This window comes from Brassica oleracea, chromosome C6, assembly GCF_000695525.1.
Source record: "Brassica oleracea var. oleracea cultivar TO1000 chromosome C6, BOL, whole genome shotgun sequence".
NCBI classification, from domain to species: domain Eukaryota; kingdom Viridiplantae; phylum Streptophyta; class Magnoliopsida; order Brassicales; family Brassicaceae; genus Brassica; species Brassica oleracea.
In genome coordinates, this window is record NC_027753.1 from 22253452 (window position 1) to 22267556 (window position 14105).

The 14105-nt window shown below is 36.0% G+C and overlaps 2 protein-coding genes across 2 annotated transcripts; both read right to left on the bottom strand.

The window, feature by feature from the left end:
* Nucleotides 1–1576: 1576 nt before the first annotated feature.
* On the bottom strand, nt 1577–5506 carry LOC106298998 (beta-galactosidase 15-like). The gene is made up of 15 exons (XM_013735123.1): nt 5357–5506; nt 5058–5266; nt 4681–4747; nt 4502–4594; nt 4267–4410; nt 4096–4184; nt 3908–4013; nt 3721–3808; nt 3523–3641; nt 3283–3444; nt 2873–3173; nt 2685–2794; nt 2404–2583; nt 2145–2262; nt 1577–1929 (listed from the first exon to the last, which is right to left on the bottom strand). Exons 1-15 carry the CDS (start codon nt 5504–5506, stop codon nt 1577–1579), a joined length of 2289 nt encoding a protein of 762 aa, XP_013590577.1.
* A 2376-nt stretch (nt 5507–7882) lies between these two features.
* Nucleotides 7883–12771, bottom strand: LOC106297752. Its single transcript, XM_013733929.1, has 2 exons — nt 12064–12771; nt 7883–12004 (listed from the first exon to the last, which is right to left on the bottom strand). The coding sequence occupies exons 1-2, from the start codon at nt 12769–12771 to the stop codon at nt 7883–7885; spliced, it is 4830 nt and encodes a 1609-aa protein (XP_013589383.1).
* Nucleotides 12772–14105: the final 1334 nt, after the last annotated feature.

Consider the following 14105-nt stretch of genomic DNA (forward strand, 5'->3'; position numbering starts at 1 on the left):
AATTTACTAAATTGTTGTGAACAGATTTTTTTTAAATAAAATCTAATTGCTTTGTAATTCATGGTGTAGATTTAAATAGTATTGTGAACAGCACCCACATCAACAACCAATCATCCTCTTATATTGATATGTTTGTTAGCAAAATTATTTTTTTCTATGAAAACTAGGAATGGAAACTCCACGAAATCTATATTAACAAGTATAAATAAAAATGTTTAGAGCAAAATAATAATACATATATATATAATTTATTATTTGAAAATATTTCTATAATTAATATATTTTAAGATGAAAATACAAATTTTAAATAGTTTTAAATTATTAAAAATTAGTTATAAATAAAAGATATAATTTTTGTCAAAAATAAAAGATATAATTTATGATAAAAAATGCAATCTCTTAAATATATTTTGGTTAAATATTATAAATAGAATATGAAGCTATATATACATAGCAAAAGACAAGTTTTGAGAAATTGATATAACTCTTACAAATATTTTCTTGTAATGTTGAATTGTTGAAAACAGTATAATAAGAAAATGATTTAAAATATTATATTATAAATATACATTTTAAGATTATTAAAACTATTTTCTAATTAAGTATGGAAGATACTTAAACACCAAAAGAATACATAGTGAAAAAATATCTTATAACAGTTGTGTGTTTTTATTTTCTTTTATATTGTCAGCTTTAAAATTCATATGCAGTTGCTAATGTTTGATTTCTGTAATTAAACTAAATTGTGTATCTAATTTTTAAGAGATTATAGTTAAATGAAACAATTTTAACAAAGAAAATTTTCACTAAATTTTTTTTTAAAAATTAGTAAATTAGAAAAATTTGAAGAATTATTTATCATTAAGTAAGAAAAGGTAGGTTATTTGATACGGTGTTTGAAAATGAACCACTTTATAAATTTTCTCACCGAAATTTTTAACAAAAACTTATTTTGGTGGAACTCCATGTCTTTATGGTTTAGTATTTAGGAGTTGGGGTAGTGTTTAGTATTTGGAGATTGTGGGGATATGTAATATTTTTGGGTAACTTTTGTCCATATGTTCTGTCATCTATATCATCAACTATATCACACGTTCACCAGGTAATTGTAAATGGAAAGGGAATAAACGGATAAAATGTGTCCTAATGCTAGTTTCTTTATTATGTCAAAATAACTGCTATTTTATTAACTTCTATTGCCAATTTGGTTTCTCAGAGAATAAGTTCAAGGTTTTATTTAATGCAAAATAAAAAAAAAATTGTACAATAAGACTTGAATTCATGTATTTTAATACACTAAAATTAGTTATTTACCAACGGAGGCGCAGTTAAGCCAATGTTATATATTGAAGAGATTCAATTATTCAATTTTTCAGAGAGAGTGAGGATGGTGGGAAAGAAATGACCATGACTTTTTGGGAAAAAGATGACTGTGTAAAATGTATATAAGAATGTGTTCCTTTATTGAATAAAACCACCAGCAGTACAGATTAAAAAAGACTTATATCTTTGAAAACAAAAATATAGCATAATTTGGAAATATAATAAAGAAAACACTGTAAATCTAGAAAAACACTTAGCAAATAGCTTCCACAGCGAGTCTTCTAGCAGATCCAGTGCAATCCGGTGCTCCAAGCTTTTCCGTAGATACATCAATGATACACTTCTCTTTTCCAACACATTCTTGTGTGAGAATATCAACCGTGTTGTTACTTGATTCACAAGTTCCTTTTTCGAAAGATCCACAATTGCCATCTGGGTTACCAAATGAGGCAAATTTGATGGCAGAAATGGGTTTTCTATCGCAAGAAAGCTCAATAGTATTTTTCTCATAGACATTAGCACATACACTTCCCACTCTAGTAGTTTGGAAATTGACGAGCGATGGGTTTCCTCCCATCTCCTCAAACAAAACTAGTGTGTTATCTCCTGCGTTCAAGAAAGAACGAGGAACATGATACCTGTTCAAGAAAAGAACAAAGAAAAAAACCCCAGTAAAGATTTCTCAGGTCTAACATTAAAATATTTGATTCTACACTTTAATAAGATGTGGAAAATGTACCATCTTTGTGTGGGTTCTCCACAATTGGTCAGACACTTTTCAGCATGATAAGGCCCTCTATAATTACATTTTGCAGCACAACCATTTTCGCTTGAAATGAATGCTGGCCAATAACGTCCAATGTTGTTTCCATTGACCCAAGCTGTACCTTTTCCAAGTCCCAGAAGATCGACAACAACTGGATCATTTCCTAAGGGAGCCTTGAACGTAGCCTTAAAGACAAAATGGAATAATGTGATTTGATATTAAAATCAACAAGCGTTTGATTAGTTATCTTATAGATAATAACATCTCTTTACCTTATACCAAGTCATGGTTCGGTTAAAAGGTACACTTTCAACTGACCATTTAGACATTGATTCTGTTCTAAAGAGTTGGTTCTCAAACCCATTTAATCCGGTCTTATAGCTCCATTTATGAGCAGACAAGTCCTTAACTATAGTTTCATCAACATTTCTTCCAGTAATAGAAATGGGTCCAGTGATTCCAGCCGGCTTACTTTCAAAGAAAGCACCATAGTTCTATATAATAAAAAATGACAAAAATTTATTTTTCAGTTAATTTTTTTTAAGGAGTTTTTACTTTTAAAAAATACAAGATAAAATAATATCAAAGAACTTACCGCAAGTCCCACAGTTATGCTAAGAAGAGCAATGACATTACGACCAGACTTAAACTTCACATCTTTCTCAAATATATAATTAAATTTTCCATTCTCAGCGTGTTGATTACCTAAAAATATAAATAAATGACTTTTTTTGGTAAGTTAGTGTTATTGAGATTTGTAAAACATATATAGGAGTTACTTACCAATATATTTTCCATTAACAAAAGCGTGAAGGACAGGAGCAGTACAGTTGACGCGAAGAGACATGTTTTTACCCAAAAATGGATCTCGTTTTTTAAACTTAACGGTAGTCATGTACCATAGATAATCACTTTGGTCATTGGTTACTACTTTCTGATCAAATAGTTGTGTCTGTGTAGATTCTCCTTTTCCTTTCAAAACGAAGTTGTCCATGTTCTCTGGCCTCCATGACCATTTCAGAGTTGAAGGGGTATCCTCAGCTTCATTTGGTTTCTTAACCATCATTGAAGTCTGAGTGGTAATCTGAAAATTTAAAACCAACAGAAAATGAATTTTGGTTACAACATTTAACGAATAATGATTGTTAGTATGAAAATTTAAAATCTACAAAAGAAAATGTAAAATAAAAAACCTTGGCAGTGTTATAAGCCTCATTTTTGCAATCCGGTAAAATGGTAATAGACCAAGCCGGGACAACATAAGATTCTCCTCGGAAACTAATGGTTGCATCTGAATTTTCATTTCCATTTCCAAAAAAGCAGCTTGATCCTTCTTTGGTTTTATAAATTGTTGCCTATATAATATTTTCATGATGAGTAATTAGTTCAAGAATAACATGAACAATACTGATAGAAAATAACAAGAATATTACCGATGCAGAGTTTCCAAAGTCAATGGTGGAGATGTTTCCGTATGTGAGAGTTTTTTCCATAGAATGAAGAACATCATGAAGTTGTTTCAAATGCCCGTATTTTGGTTGATTCAAATTACCTAATAGATTTTCACATGTTAGTAAAAATAGAAACTTCTAAAATATTTTTAAATATGAATATACTTTAAATTAATTTACCATATTCGTCAAGTGGAGCATCATAATCATATGAAGTTGTGATGTATGGACCACCTGCAGTTCTATCAAAGTTGGTGCCTCCATGGTACTATAACAATAAAAACTTTCAATTACTCTTTTTAGTTAATGTCGATTTTCTGTGAGCTTATTTAAATAAATAAGCTAAATTTTCATTATTATATTTTACCATATAATAATTATTAAAAGTTCCTCCTCTTTGGAAGAATCTTGCAACAGAAAATGCAACATCTTCGGTTGTTCTATGAGGATTTTTACCACCCCATTGCTTAAACCTGAACAAATAGAAGACACAAAAAATTACGATAAAATACTTACAAAATAAGAAAAAATAATCATTCGGAAAATAAAACTAACCATCCGGTCCAATTCTCAGTCCACATCTTAGGAGTATTGGGATTGTTTGGTACAAAATTGTCACAATAAAAGCCATTACATGTATTCAACTATAAAAACAAAACAATTTAAAATAGTTAACCTTTGAATATATTAAATAAATATTCATTATAACTAGACTGATCTAATTACCATAGGATGAGGAGCATCATTTTGTTGACACATTATCCATGGAACACCAACATTAAGAGACTGAGCCATGTTTGCACACCACTTAATGTATGCTTTACCCGATTCTCCATAGGGTCCCATTACATTTCCATACTCATTTTCTATCTGCAAGATTAATAAACAAAAAAAAATATTGCTAATAATTGTATATAACATTATGAAACTCATAAGGAATTTAAAAGGTTAAATCGATTACCTGAGCAAGAATAATTGGGCCTCCCTGTGATGCAAATAAGTTTTCTTTCTTGACCATGTCTACTATCATAGTTGTGAAGTTTTGCATCTCATCCTATACATAAATCATTCATATAAAATTAATTAAAAAATAACATTATGTATATGTTAAAAATAATATTGATCATTAGGTAAGATTACCATGAATGCTTTATTTGTAGTTCTAAACACCATTCCAGGCATGTTGTGCAGCCACACAGGAAATCCTCTGTTTAAAATGATTAAAAATTTTGCTGGTCAAATTTATTACATGAGAAACTGTAATATCATCATACAAGAGGCTAACTCATTATGATAATTTATTAAAAATATATATTATAATTAAAAAGATTAGTATTGAAATTTACGATACATAAGTTTTAGTATACTGATTACTAAAATCAGTGACCATTTATCGACCTAACATTATATGGAAAACCATACCATCACCATACAAGAAGCTAACTTATTATGAAGATGTATTAAACTGATATATATTTCACTTAAAGAGGCTAAATAAATCCATTTTAGTATATTACCCGTAATTCCACTCAGCACATGCATATGGTCCTATGCGAAGAACACCATACAATCCTTCATCTTGAATTGTTTTCAGGAACCGAATAAGATCTAACTTTCCAGAAAAATCATATTGACGGCGAGTAGGCTCATGCGCATTCCAGAAGACATAAGTTTCGATCGCATCAAGACCTCCCTCTTTACCTTTTTTGATAAGATCCGGCCACATCTAAACATATTAACAAAAACAATTATAATTAGTAGCAAATATAAAAGAATAAGACCATACATACCATTTGATGTAAGGTAGATTAAATACCTCAGGAGTGCTTCTAGGATAATGGATCGAACCAGAGAGGAGAACTCGGCGGTGACCATCAATGGTAATGGCTCGGCCATCATGAGAAACAATTGTGGCATAGACACTACTTACGAAAATAAAACATAAAAGAAATCTTAGAGAAATCATATTTATTTTGAAGAATGGTTTTTGTATGAAGAAATAAGAAAGGAAACAAAGCTTTTTATAGGGTATAAAATCGTTACCTAAAGATAATATGGATAATTATAGATATTCTGAAAAAAACAAAATTTTAACTGCCTTTTTATTTAAGCATAAATTTTGTTTATCGTTTAACTAATTTTCGTGAATTTTGCGACTAATAAAAAATCATTTATCCAGATGATAATTTAAATTTGATTTGGATAATAACATATTTATTCCAAAAATCTAAATCGATGTAGCTTGGTTGTTGAAATTTGTTTGGGATGACTGCCTAAAACCCCCTGTAAACATCACAACCCTATATATTCCCACCTATACTATCCATCTCATGACCAAACCACCCACAGATGTAAAATCTCTTTACAACTCCCCTTATTCTTTTTCGTTCTGCCCAAATCCCCCTTTCTAATCCAATTTCGAAACCGTAACTATAAATTTGTAAATCACGTTTTGTGAACTGTGATTCCCCGTTAACAAAACCCGAACCGACCAATAAACATCCGACCCGACTACATAAAAAAAAAGAAATCAATTTGGGGGCAAATTATATTTGGTTTGAGTTCGTCTTTCTTTCTCACATAAGACAACGACGAGAACAGACAGAGAGATAGAGAGCAGACAGAGAGAAATGAGAGCAGAGAGGGAGAGGCGAGAGTAACGACGTGAGAGAGAAGACAAAAGCTTACAAGAGAACAATGAGCTTCTGTGATTTCATTTCTTTCATCTCCGTCAAATAAAACCAATTTAAACCCTAATATACTTTTTCTGTTCTTTCATTGGTAATCAACTATAATGGCCACATTGTGCTTGCATATATGTATGTATATATATATATATACTTGTACAATACGTAACACTTGTTTACTCTTGTCATAATTCTCATGATAAAGAAATAAAAATAAATTTATGAACACAACCAAATTTGATGTCACCGTTTTTGCTCCTTGAAGCATTTGCAGATTCCAAAGGCAGAGGCACCGTTCTCTGCTTTATTGTATATATATATATATATATATAATTTATTTTACGCATAATGTTAAGATTACATTAGTCTAGTGGATTGGAAGTTGCCCTATAACCATTCTATTATGGGTTCGAAGGTCGGTAATGCATTTTTTTTTGTAAAGTAATGGCAAAATCGTAAATATATCATCTTCTTCCTTTTGTTATCGGCCAGAATTTCTGCAATTTTCATCATCATATTCAGTACAGATCAGTCACGATTCAATGAAATCTTGTATTTTTCTTATCATTTTCTCATTAAACCTTGAAATCTCACATCTTGATATAGATTCCAATCATTTAAATTATGTTCTCATTCTCGTCTCTCCCTCTCAGCTCTCATCTCTCCCTCTCTGTTCGTCGTTGGCGGTGAGAAAGAAACGAACTCAACCCAAATTGATTTCTTTTTTTATTGAGTTGGGTCGGGTGTTTATGGGCCGGGTCGGGTAATAGTTAATGGGGAATCACAGTTCACAAAACGCAATTTACAAATCTATAGTTACGGTTTTGAAATTGGATTAGATAGGGGGATTTGAGCAGAACAAAAAAGAATAGGGAGAGTCGTAAAGAGATTTTATATATGTGGGTGGTTTTGTCATGAGCTAGGTAGTACCGGTGGGAATAAATAGGGTCATGGTGTTTACAGGGGGTTTTAGGCAGTCATCCCAATTTTTTTTCAATTCATTATATCTTTAAAAATGACTAAATATGAAAAATTAATTGTTTTCTAAATAATGTAAATCTTAAAAGCATCATATTTACTTACATATTTTCATCTAAATTTTTAACCAATTTAATTATGAATAATGTTTTTACAACTTTCAAGTTTTCACAAAGGAGATAAAAACAATTGTCTTAACAATCTCTATTTTTCATATAATAAATATCTTGTTTGTATTGATCAAATTTGTGTATGAGCGTTGAATAAATATTATCATAACACTTAAAACTACTTTGGCAAATATATCATTAGTCAACTGCTAAATTTTGATGAGTTATCTTTTACATATATAAATATTCGCTTTCCCTTATTATTCAGTTAGTCGCACGAACTCAGTTGGTAAATATCTAACTTTACTGTGCTACCGTACAAGAGTTTGAATACTTAGTGTGACATTTTCCATTTTTTTATTTTTGCATTAAATAAAACTTTTAACTTTTTTTTTTTTTTCCCAAATTGAAAACTTTATATATAACAAAAGGCTTTTACAACCATCAAGAGCATATCCGATTACGATTCCACAAACCTCCCCAACAAAAACCGTTATGATACATAACTACACAATCATCATCAACACCCACACAAGGGTGGACCAAAAGGAAATTGCCATGACTCTGTTAACTATCATATGCTCCACTTTCATTCACGTACATATGATCCAACCAACGTGGATGGCCAACCGCTACATAAGACTGCATCAGACCAAGCTGCCTGACACTCTGAGCGATGAAAGAGGCACATCTAACTGAAGCCAAAAGTCCAAACCTTAACTCCCATGCCTCGAGAGACCGGAGCTCTCTCTTAATCTCTGTAGCTTCAAACTGTAAGTTAGGCCACAAGGCGGGTTTCTCTATTGCCTCAACTATATCCCCAAAGGTTGAAAGAAAGATCACCTTATTCTTCTTCAAACTCTTCATACTTTCTAAAACCCACAACCAGATCTGTAGCTTAGCCTCATTGATCGACTTCACATCTGAGAAAGCCCTCCTACTATGTAGTAGAACTCTTCTCTTCTCATCTTTCACTATCCACGCCGCCCCCATGAACCCAAGACCTTTCGACCAGTCCATGTCAAACTCACAAAGGACCCATCCTTTGGCAATTTTCGGAGCATTACCTAGTACTCCCTTCTCTATCACACCCGCCTCCACTTGGTCCATTCCACTCTGAACTTGTTGAGCTACAAACCATACATCAGCTTCCTCTTTGGCTTTCTTTCTGATTTCATCTGCTTCAAACAATTTTCCTTCAAAGATAAAGGCGTTTCTGTTCTTCCATAAGTACCACAGGACCCACGGCCAGCTTCTGTTGATTTCAATATCGAACCTTACATCCTTACTCACCTTCAGGAGGTATGCGATGTTTTCATAGATCGAATGGTCGCTGAAACCACCCCGAGGAGAGGGGATATTGGATACCGCCCAACACTTCCTAGGTAGGTGGCAGGAAAAGAGTATATGGTTCACCGATTCCCCTTCAAAGCCACACAGCTGACATCGATCATCGCACTTCATTCCCCTTTCCCTTAATAGATCAGCTACCGGCAGGGCTTGAGACACAGCTTTCCAAACAAAAGTTCTTATCTTAGGGGCCGTCTGCACTTTCCAGATTTGAGATTTCAGGCTATTGAGGGATGGTTGAGCTTCGGCAACTTGACGTATCTCTTTGCTCTTTTCCTGGGCCGCTAGCCAATAACCCGATTTAACCGAGTAAGCACCTGATTTGTTAAACTTCCACACCCAGAAATCTTCTTTAGACGTCACCGGTTGGTTATTCAAAAGAATTTGGATGTCTGAAGGCACAAAAACCTCTTCCAATGCCTGAATATTCCATCTTCTATTTTGGAAATCTATCAGCTCCCTTACCCTCAAATTCACATTGAATGTACAGTTTTTTATCCAGGGAGCTCTCATGCCGTACCCATCCGCTTCATCTTCTACCCATTTGTCCGTCCAAACGTGTATAGAGTTTCCATCGCCAACTCGTTTCTGCAGACCTTTAAGTATCAGTTCCCTCCCAGATAACAAACTTCTCCAAGCAAAGGATGGCTTGTCACCCAGTTTGGCGTCCAAAAAGTTAGAACTTGGAAAGTATCTGCTCTTGAGGAATCGGGCCAACAAGCAGTGGGGGAAAGTAAGAACTTTCCAGGCCTGTTTAGCCAGCAACGCCTGATTAAAGGCTTCCAAGTCTCTAAATCCCATTCCACCACTCTCCTTTGGCAAGCAAAGCTTCTCCCAAGCTATCCAATGGATTTTCCTAATATGCGCATCAGATCCCCACCAGAAGTTTGCCATGGCACTGGACATATTGGCACAGATTGTTTTCGGGAGTTTAAAGACTGACATCGCAAAAACAGGCAGGGCCGATGCTGACGTCTTTAATAATATTTCTTTGCCGGCCTGTGATAGGTTCCTTAGGTACCAAGCATTCAGTCTACCATTCACCTTTCCTTTTAAATAGCCTAGCAGGTCTACCTTAGAGCCGCTAAAGCATTCCGGCAGCCCCAAATATTTGCTTGAACCTCCTTCATTCGAGATACCCAGCACCCTCTGAATCGCAAGTTTAACAGCGGGATCAACCTTAGATCCAAAGGATACGGCTGATTTCTGCAAGTTGATCGTCTGTCCTGTTGCACAGCCATACACCTCGAGCACTTGGTTCAGAGTCCTAGCTTGATTTTCAGACGCTTTGCACATAAACAAACTGTCGTCGGCAAATAGCAAATGGTGAACTGAGGGCCCCTCCTCAACAAACTTCAAGCCGTTTAGCAAGCTTAATCTTTCTGCTCTATTCAATAGGTGTGTAAGCCCTTCCGTACACAACACAAATAGAAACGGCGAGAGGGGATCACCTTGTCGTAGACCACGTTGCGGTTTGACCATCCCAAAAGGTTGATCATTCACCAGTACTGCAAAGGAAACAGAAGTGACGCATGCCATAATCAGCTTAACCCATCTGGCGTCGAAACCAATAGCCTCCATCAAGCTCCTAAGATAGCTCCATTCCACCTTGTCGTATGCCTTTGACATGTCCGTTTTCACCACCATTGTCTCAGTCATGATGCTCGGATTAGTCCATATAGCATGAACCGCTTCATGGGCAATTGCAATGTTATCTGTAATCAGCCTCTCCGCCACGAAGGCAGATTGATTGACGGATATCAGCTCAGGGAGGATGGGCTGTAGGCGATATACCAATACCTTTGCGATGATTTTATACAGGACGGAGCATAAACTTATCGGTCGCATATCAGCCATAGTCTCGGGCTCCTGGACTTTAGGTATGAGACAGATATATGTGAAGTTCCAATCCGCCGGCATTCTCCCTGTTACAAAGAACTTCTTTACTTCAGCTGATACTCTTGGCCCTATCTCATCCCAATATTGCTGGAAGAAGAAACCCGACATTCCATCCGGCCCTGGAGCACTTGCGCCTTTTATACTGAAGACAGCACATTTGATTTCCTCATCAGAAACTTCGACGGTCATTTGCCGGTTCATTTCATCTGAAACTCTTGGTCTCATATCCTGTAGCAAAGGCTGGTAGCTTGGGGGATTAGAAGATCTGAAAAGCTCATTAAAGTAGTCGACCGCCACTTGAGCTTTTGCTGCTTCTGACCATTGCTCTACTCCATTCCCATTCTTGATTCTAACCAGTCTTTTCTTCGCTCTGTTTGCCTTAACCGATTCATGAAAGAAGTTGGAGTTTCGGTCACCATATTTAAGCCATTTTTCCATGCTTCTCTGCTGCCAGTAGAGTTCCTCTTCTTTATACGCTCTACATAGCTCTTTCTTTATCACCCTGATCGCATGCCAACACGGGTAGTTTCTTGATTGAAACCATTCTAGCCTCCTCTCCAAAATATGAATTTTATCTTTGGCATTGAAGACCCTCTGTTTCTTCCATTCACTCAAAGCACCACGACAGTCTCGAAGTCTTTTCGCCACATTTCTATTTTCGGACCCTTCCGCTGCACCTCTCCACGCCTCTATGATCTTATGTTTCACTCCCGGTTGAAACAAGAATTTTTTGTCAAATCTGAACTGACCCACTCTTCTTTCTTGATAAGCTTGAAGTTTCAGTAGCACAGGTCTGTGATCAGAGCCTCGTTTGTCCAGGAACCTCTGATTCGACCCAGGAAAAAATCTCAGCCAAGCTTTATTCCCAAAAGCCCTGTCTAGACAACATTGGATCCACTTATGCCATCTTTGCCCCGCCCATGTAAATCTGATGCCAGATGACTCTAGTTCTTCCATTCCACAAGCCGCAAGCATATCCCCAAAAGGTTTGAATGAAGCTTCAGATCTCATGGGGCCTCCCGTTTTTTCATCATTGTTGAGGATGTCATTGAAGTCTCCAATTAAGCACCACTTATCTCTTCTGGTGACCCCTATCCTGCTGATTCTTTCCCAAACAATCTCCTTCCCCTCTGAAGACGGTTCACCATATAAACATGAGAGGAAAAAACTAACCTCTCCATATTGAACCTGCATATCGATCAGATTCTTATTTGCATATTTAATATCCAGCTTGATGTCGCTTTTCCAAAATAATGCCAAGCCCCCACTCAAGCCTCTCGGATCAATTGTGAATACCCTATCATACCCGAGCCACTGCTGCAAATCCACCAAAATGTTTCTACAATTCTTAGTCTCCATTAAGAACATGATCTCCGGGAAATGAGTTCGACGTATTTCCCGGAGTCTCTGAATTGTCAGGTCTTGAGTACGTCCCAAGCCCTGGCAATTCCAGCTCAATATGCTCATTAAATATTGGGCGATCCCTTCCTCGGGATCACCTTTAGGGTTTTAGACTTCTCCGAAACTAGAAGATCCCCAACTTCAGTTTCTACCTTTCTCTTCTTACTCCCTTCCACTCTCTTATCAGCTGCTTTATCCCATAGGACTCCCTCTTCCTTTTCCGCGTTCAAAAGCAGCCTAGGATTTCTTCTTGACTTGGGAGGACGTCTACGCTGATATGTTTTCTTCTTAGTCCCGGATGAAGCACACGGTTCCGAAAAACCAGTACTAAACACCGTCGAACTAGGAGGAGAACCCATATAAATGGCATCAAACTTAGTGTCATCACTTCCACCCATTGTGATCTTTTCAGCGTTCCATCGTCCTGCTGTATCAGCTCTGATTGCAGAAGCCATAAATTTCTCCTGTTGGTTTCTGCCTTCCAAAGGCTTCTTTAATTCCTCATAGCTGAAAACTATCCCTTTCCCTCTGTCAAAGTCTTGAGAAATAATGGGAGGTGTCTCAAGTCTCAACATTGTACGCTTCAGCATAGGATCTTGTTCCACCGCAGCTACCGAGCCTCTCACTCTTTCTTGCCTCACGTATCTGTCCTCTTCGGTGGCCAACATCATATACTGTCTCATTTCATCCAGCACCTCTTTTATTATTTTCGGCTTTCCAGTAATTGAACTTATCCCCACCTGATCTTCAGTAAGAACTCCAAAAAGAGGATCATTTTCTTTTAAAACAACTTGTTTTACTTCCATCTCCTTTGAGATCCTTTGGCTTCTTACAAGAGTTTCATCTTTTCTTCTTTTCACTACCAGAGGACACACCTTTTGCTCATGGTTCAGCCTATGACAAGTAAAGCATCGCTTTTGGATCCTTTCATAGTCAAAATGGATCATTCAAAAGTAAACGACAATCGAATTAATAATAACTTTCTGAAACTTTTAACTTTTCTTTGAACCATTATCCATCAAATCCTTATTTTTCAAAGCTCTTAAACAACGAAGGCTAATTTTATTGTATCTAGTTTCTTAACTGGTTTCTCTAATCAAACACACTTTTTATTTGGTTTCATCATCTTCGTTGAGTTTCTCTCCTCTGGACCTTTGATATGCATTCATACTTTGGGACTTTATGTTCATAATGACGTCATGCTTGCTTTTGGTACTCCCGAAAAACAAATCTTGATCGAACCCATATTTGCCCAATTACGGAACTCTATTTATGATTCATTATTTCGATCTCATTAGCCATTTTCATATTTTCATTTTAGCATATCCGGTTATGCGCCTGTGTCAGTTTCAAGTACAGGTACCCTTTTGTTGAAGGTCGTTCGAGTTTTTCCTGTGAGTATAGCATGGGTTACTTCAGCGCCATAGGGCCTGCAGATCCACTATTTTTCCTATTCAAAGATCAGCCCTTTGTCCCTTTACCGCGGAGTTATATCCCTTCCTTCATTTCTTCAGGAACAATCTCAAACACTTTTTTTTACTAAAGATACGTTTAATTTGAAGACTATAAACTGATCAAAATTAATCAATCCTATGCCAAGAATCAGATTTGAACTGGTGACACGAGGATAAAACAAAATATGATTGAATTATTTCGTACCCTTCGCTCAATGAGAACATGGGTCAGATTCTATAGGATCAAACCTATGGGACCTCCTTGCTTCTATGGTACAATCCTCTTCCCGCTGAGCCTCTTTTCTTCCGTGATTAACTGTTGGCACCAGTCCTAACACTGGAATCACCTTCGTCGGAGAAACTTGCCAATGAGAAAACATCTTCGATTATATATCATCCTCCATACCTAGAATCTGTAATGTTATAATTGGCATTTCTTACCAAAAGTGAGAAATTTTTCTATTGAAATCTATAGGAGTATGGATAATCTTATTAAGAAGAACCATTGGAAATGGAATTCATAGCTTTTATTTGCTTGTTTATAAAGAGCAACAACATGATGGAAATGGAATTCAAAGTAAACTAACATGAACCAAACTGGTTCAAATTTGCTTGACCACCTCGGTCGAGGTCCTTGAAACCCCTTTACAAATCTAAACCAAACCAAACCAAACTTATCGTCATCC

Excerpts from the sequence above, each read along its gene's own strand:
- LOC106298998 (XM_013735123.1), bottom strand. The coding sequence starts at position 5,506 with ATGATTTCTCTAAGATTTCTTTTATGTTTTATTTTCGTAAGTAGTGTC. Across the intron at positions 4,185-4,266 it reads ATGATGCTCCTCATCCTATG|TTGAATACATGTAATGGCTT; the intron begins GTAATTAGATCA and ends TTGTTTTTATAG. Across the intron at positions 3,445-3,522 it reads ACTTTGGAAACTCTGCATCG|GCAACAATTTATAAAACCAA; the intron begins GTAATATTCTTG and ends AATATTATATAG.
- LOC106297752 (XM_013733929.1), bottom strand. The coding sequence starts at position 12,771 with ATGGAAGTAAAACAAGTTGTTTTAAAAGAAAATGATCCTCTTTTTGGA. Across the intron at positions 12,005-12,063 it reads AGAAGTCTAAAACCCTAAAG|GGCTTGGGACGTACTCAAGA; the intron begins GTGATCCCGAGG and ends TGGAATTGCCAG.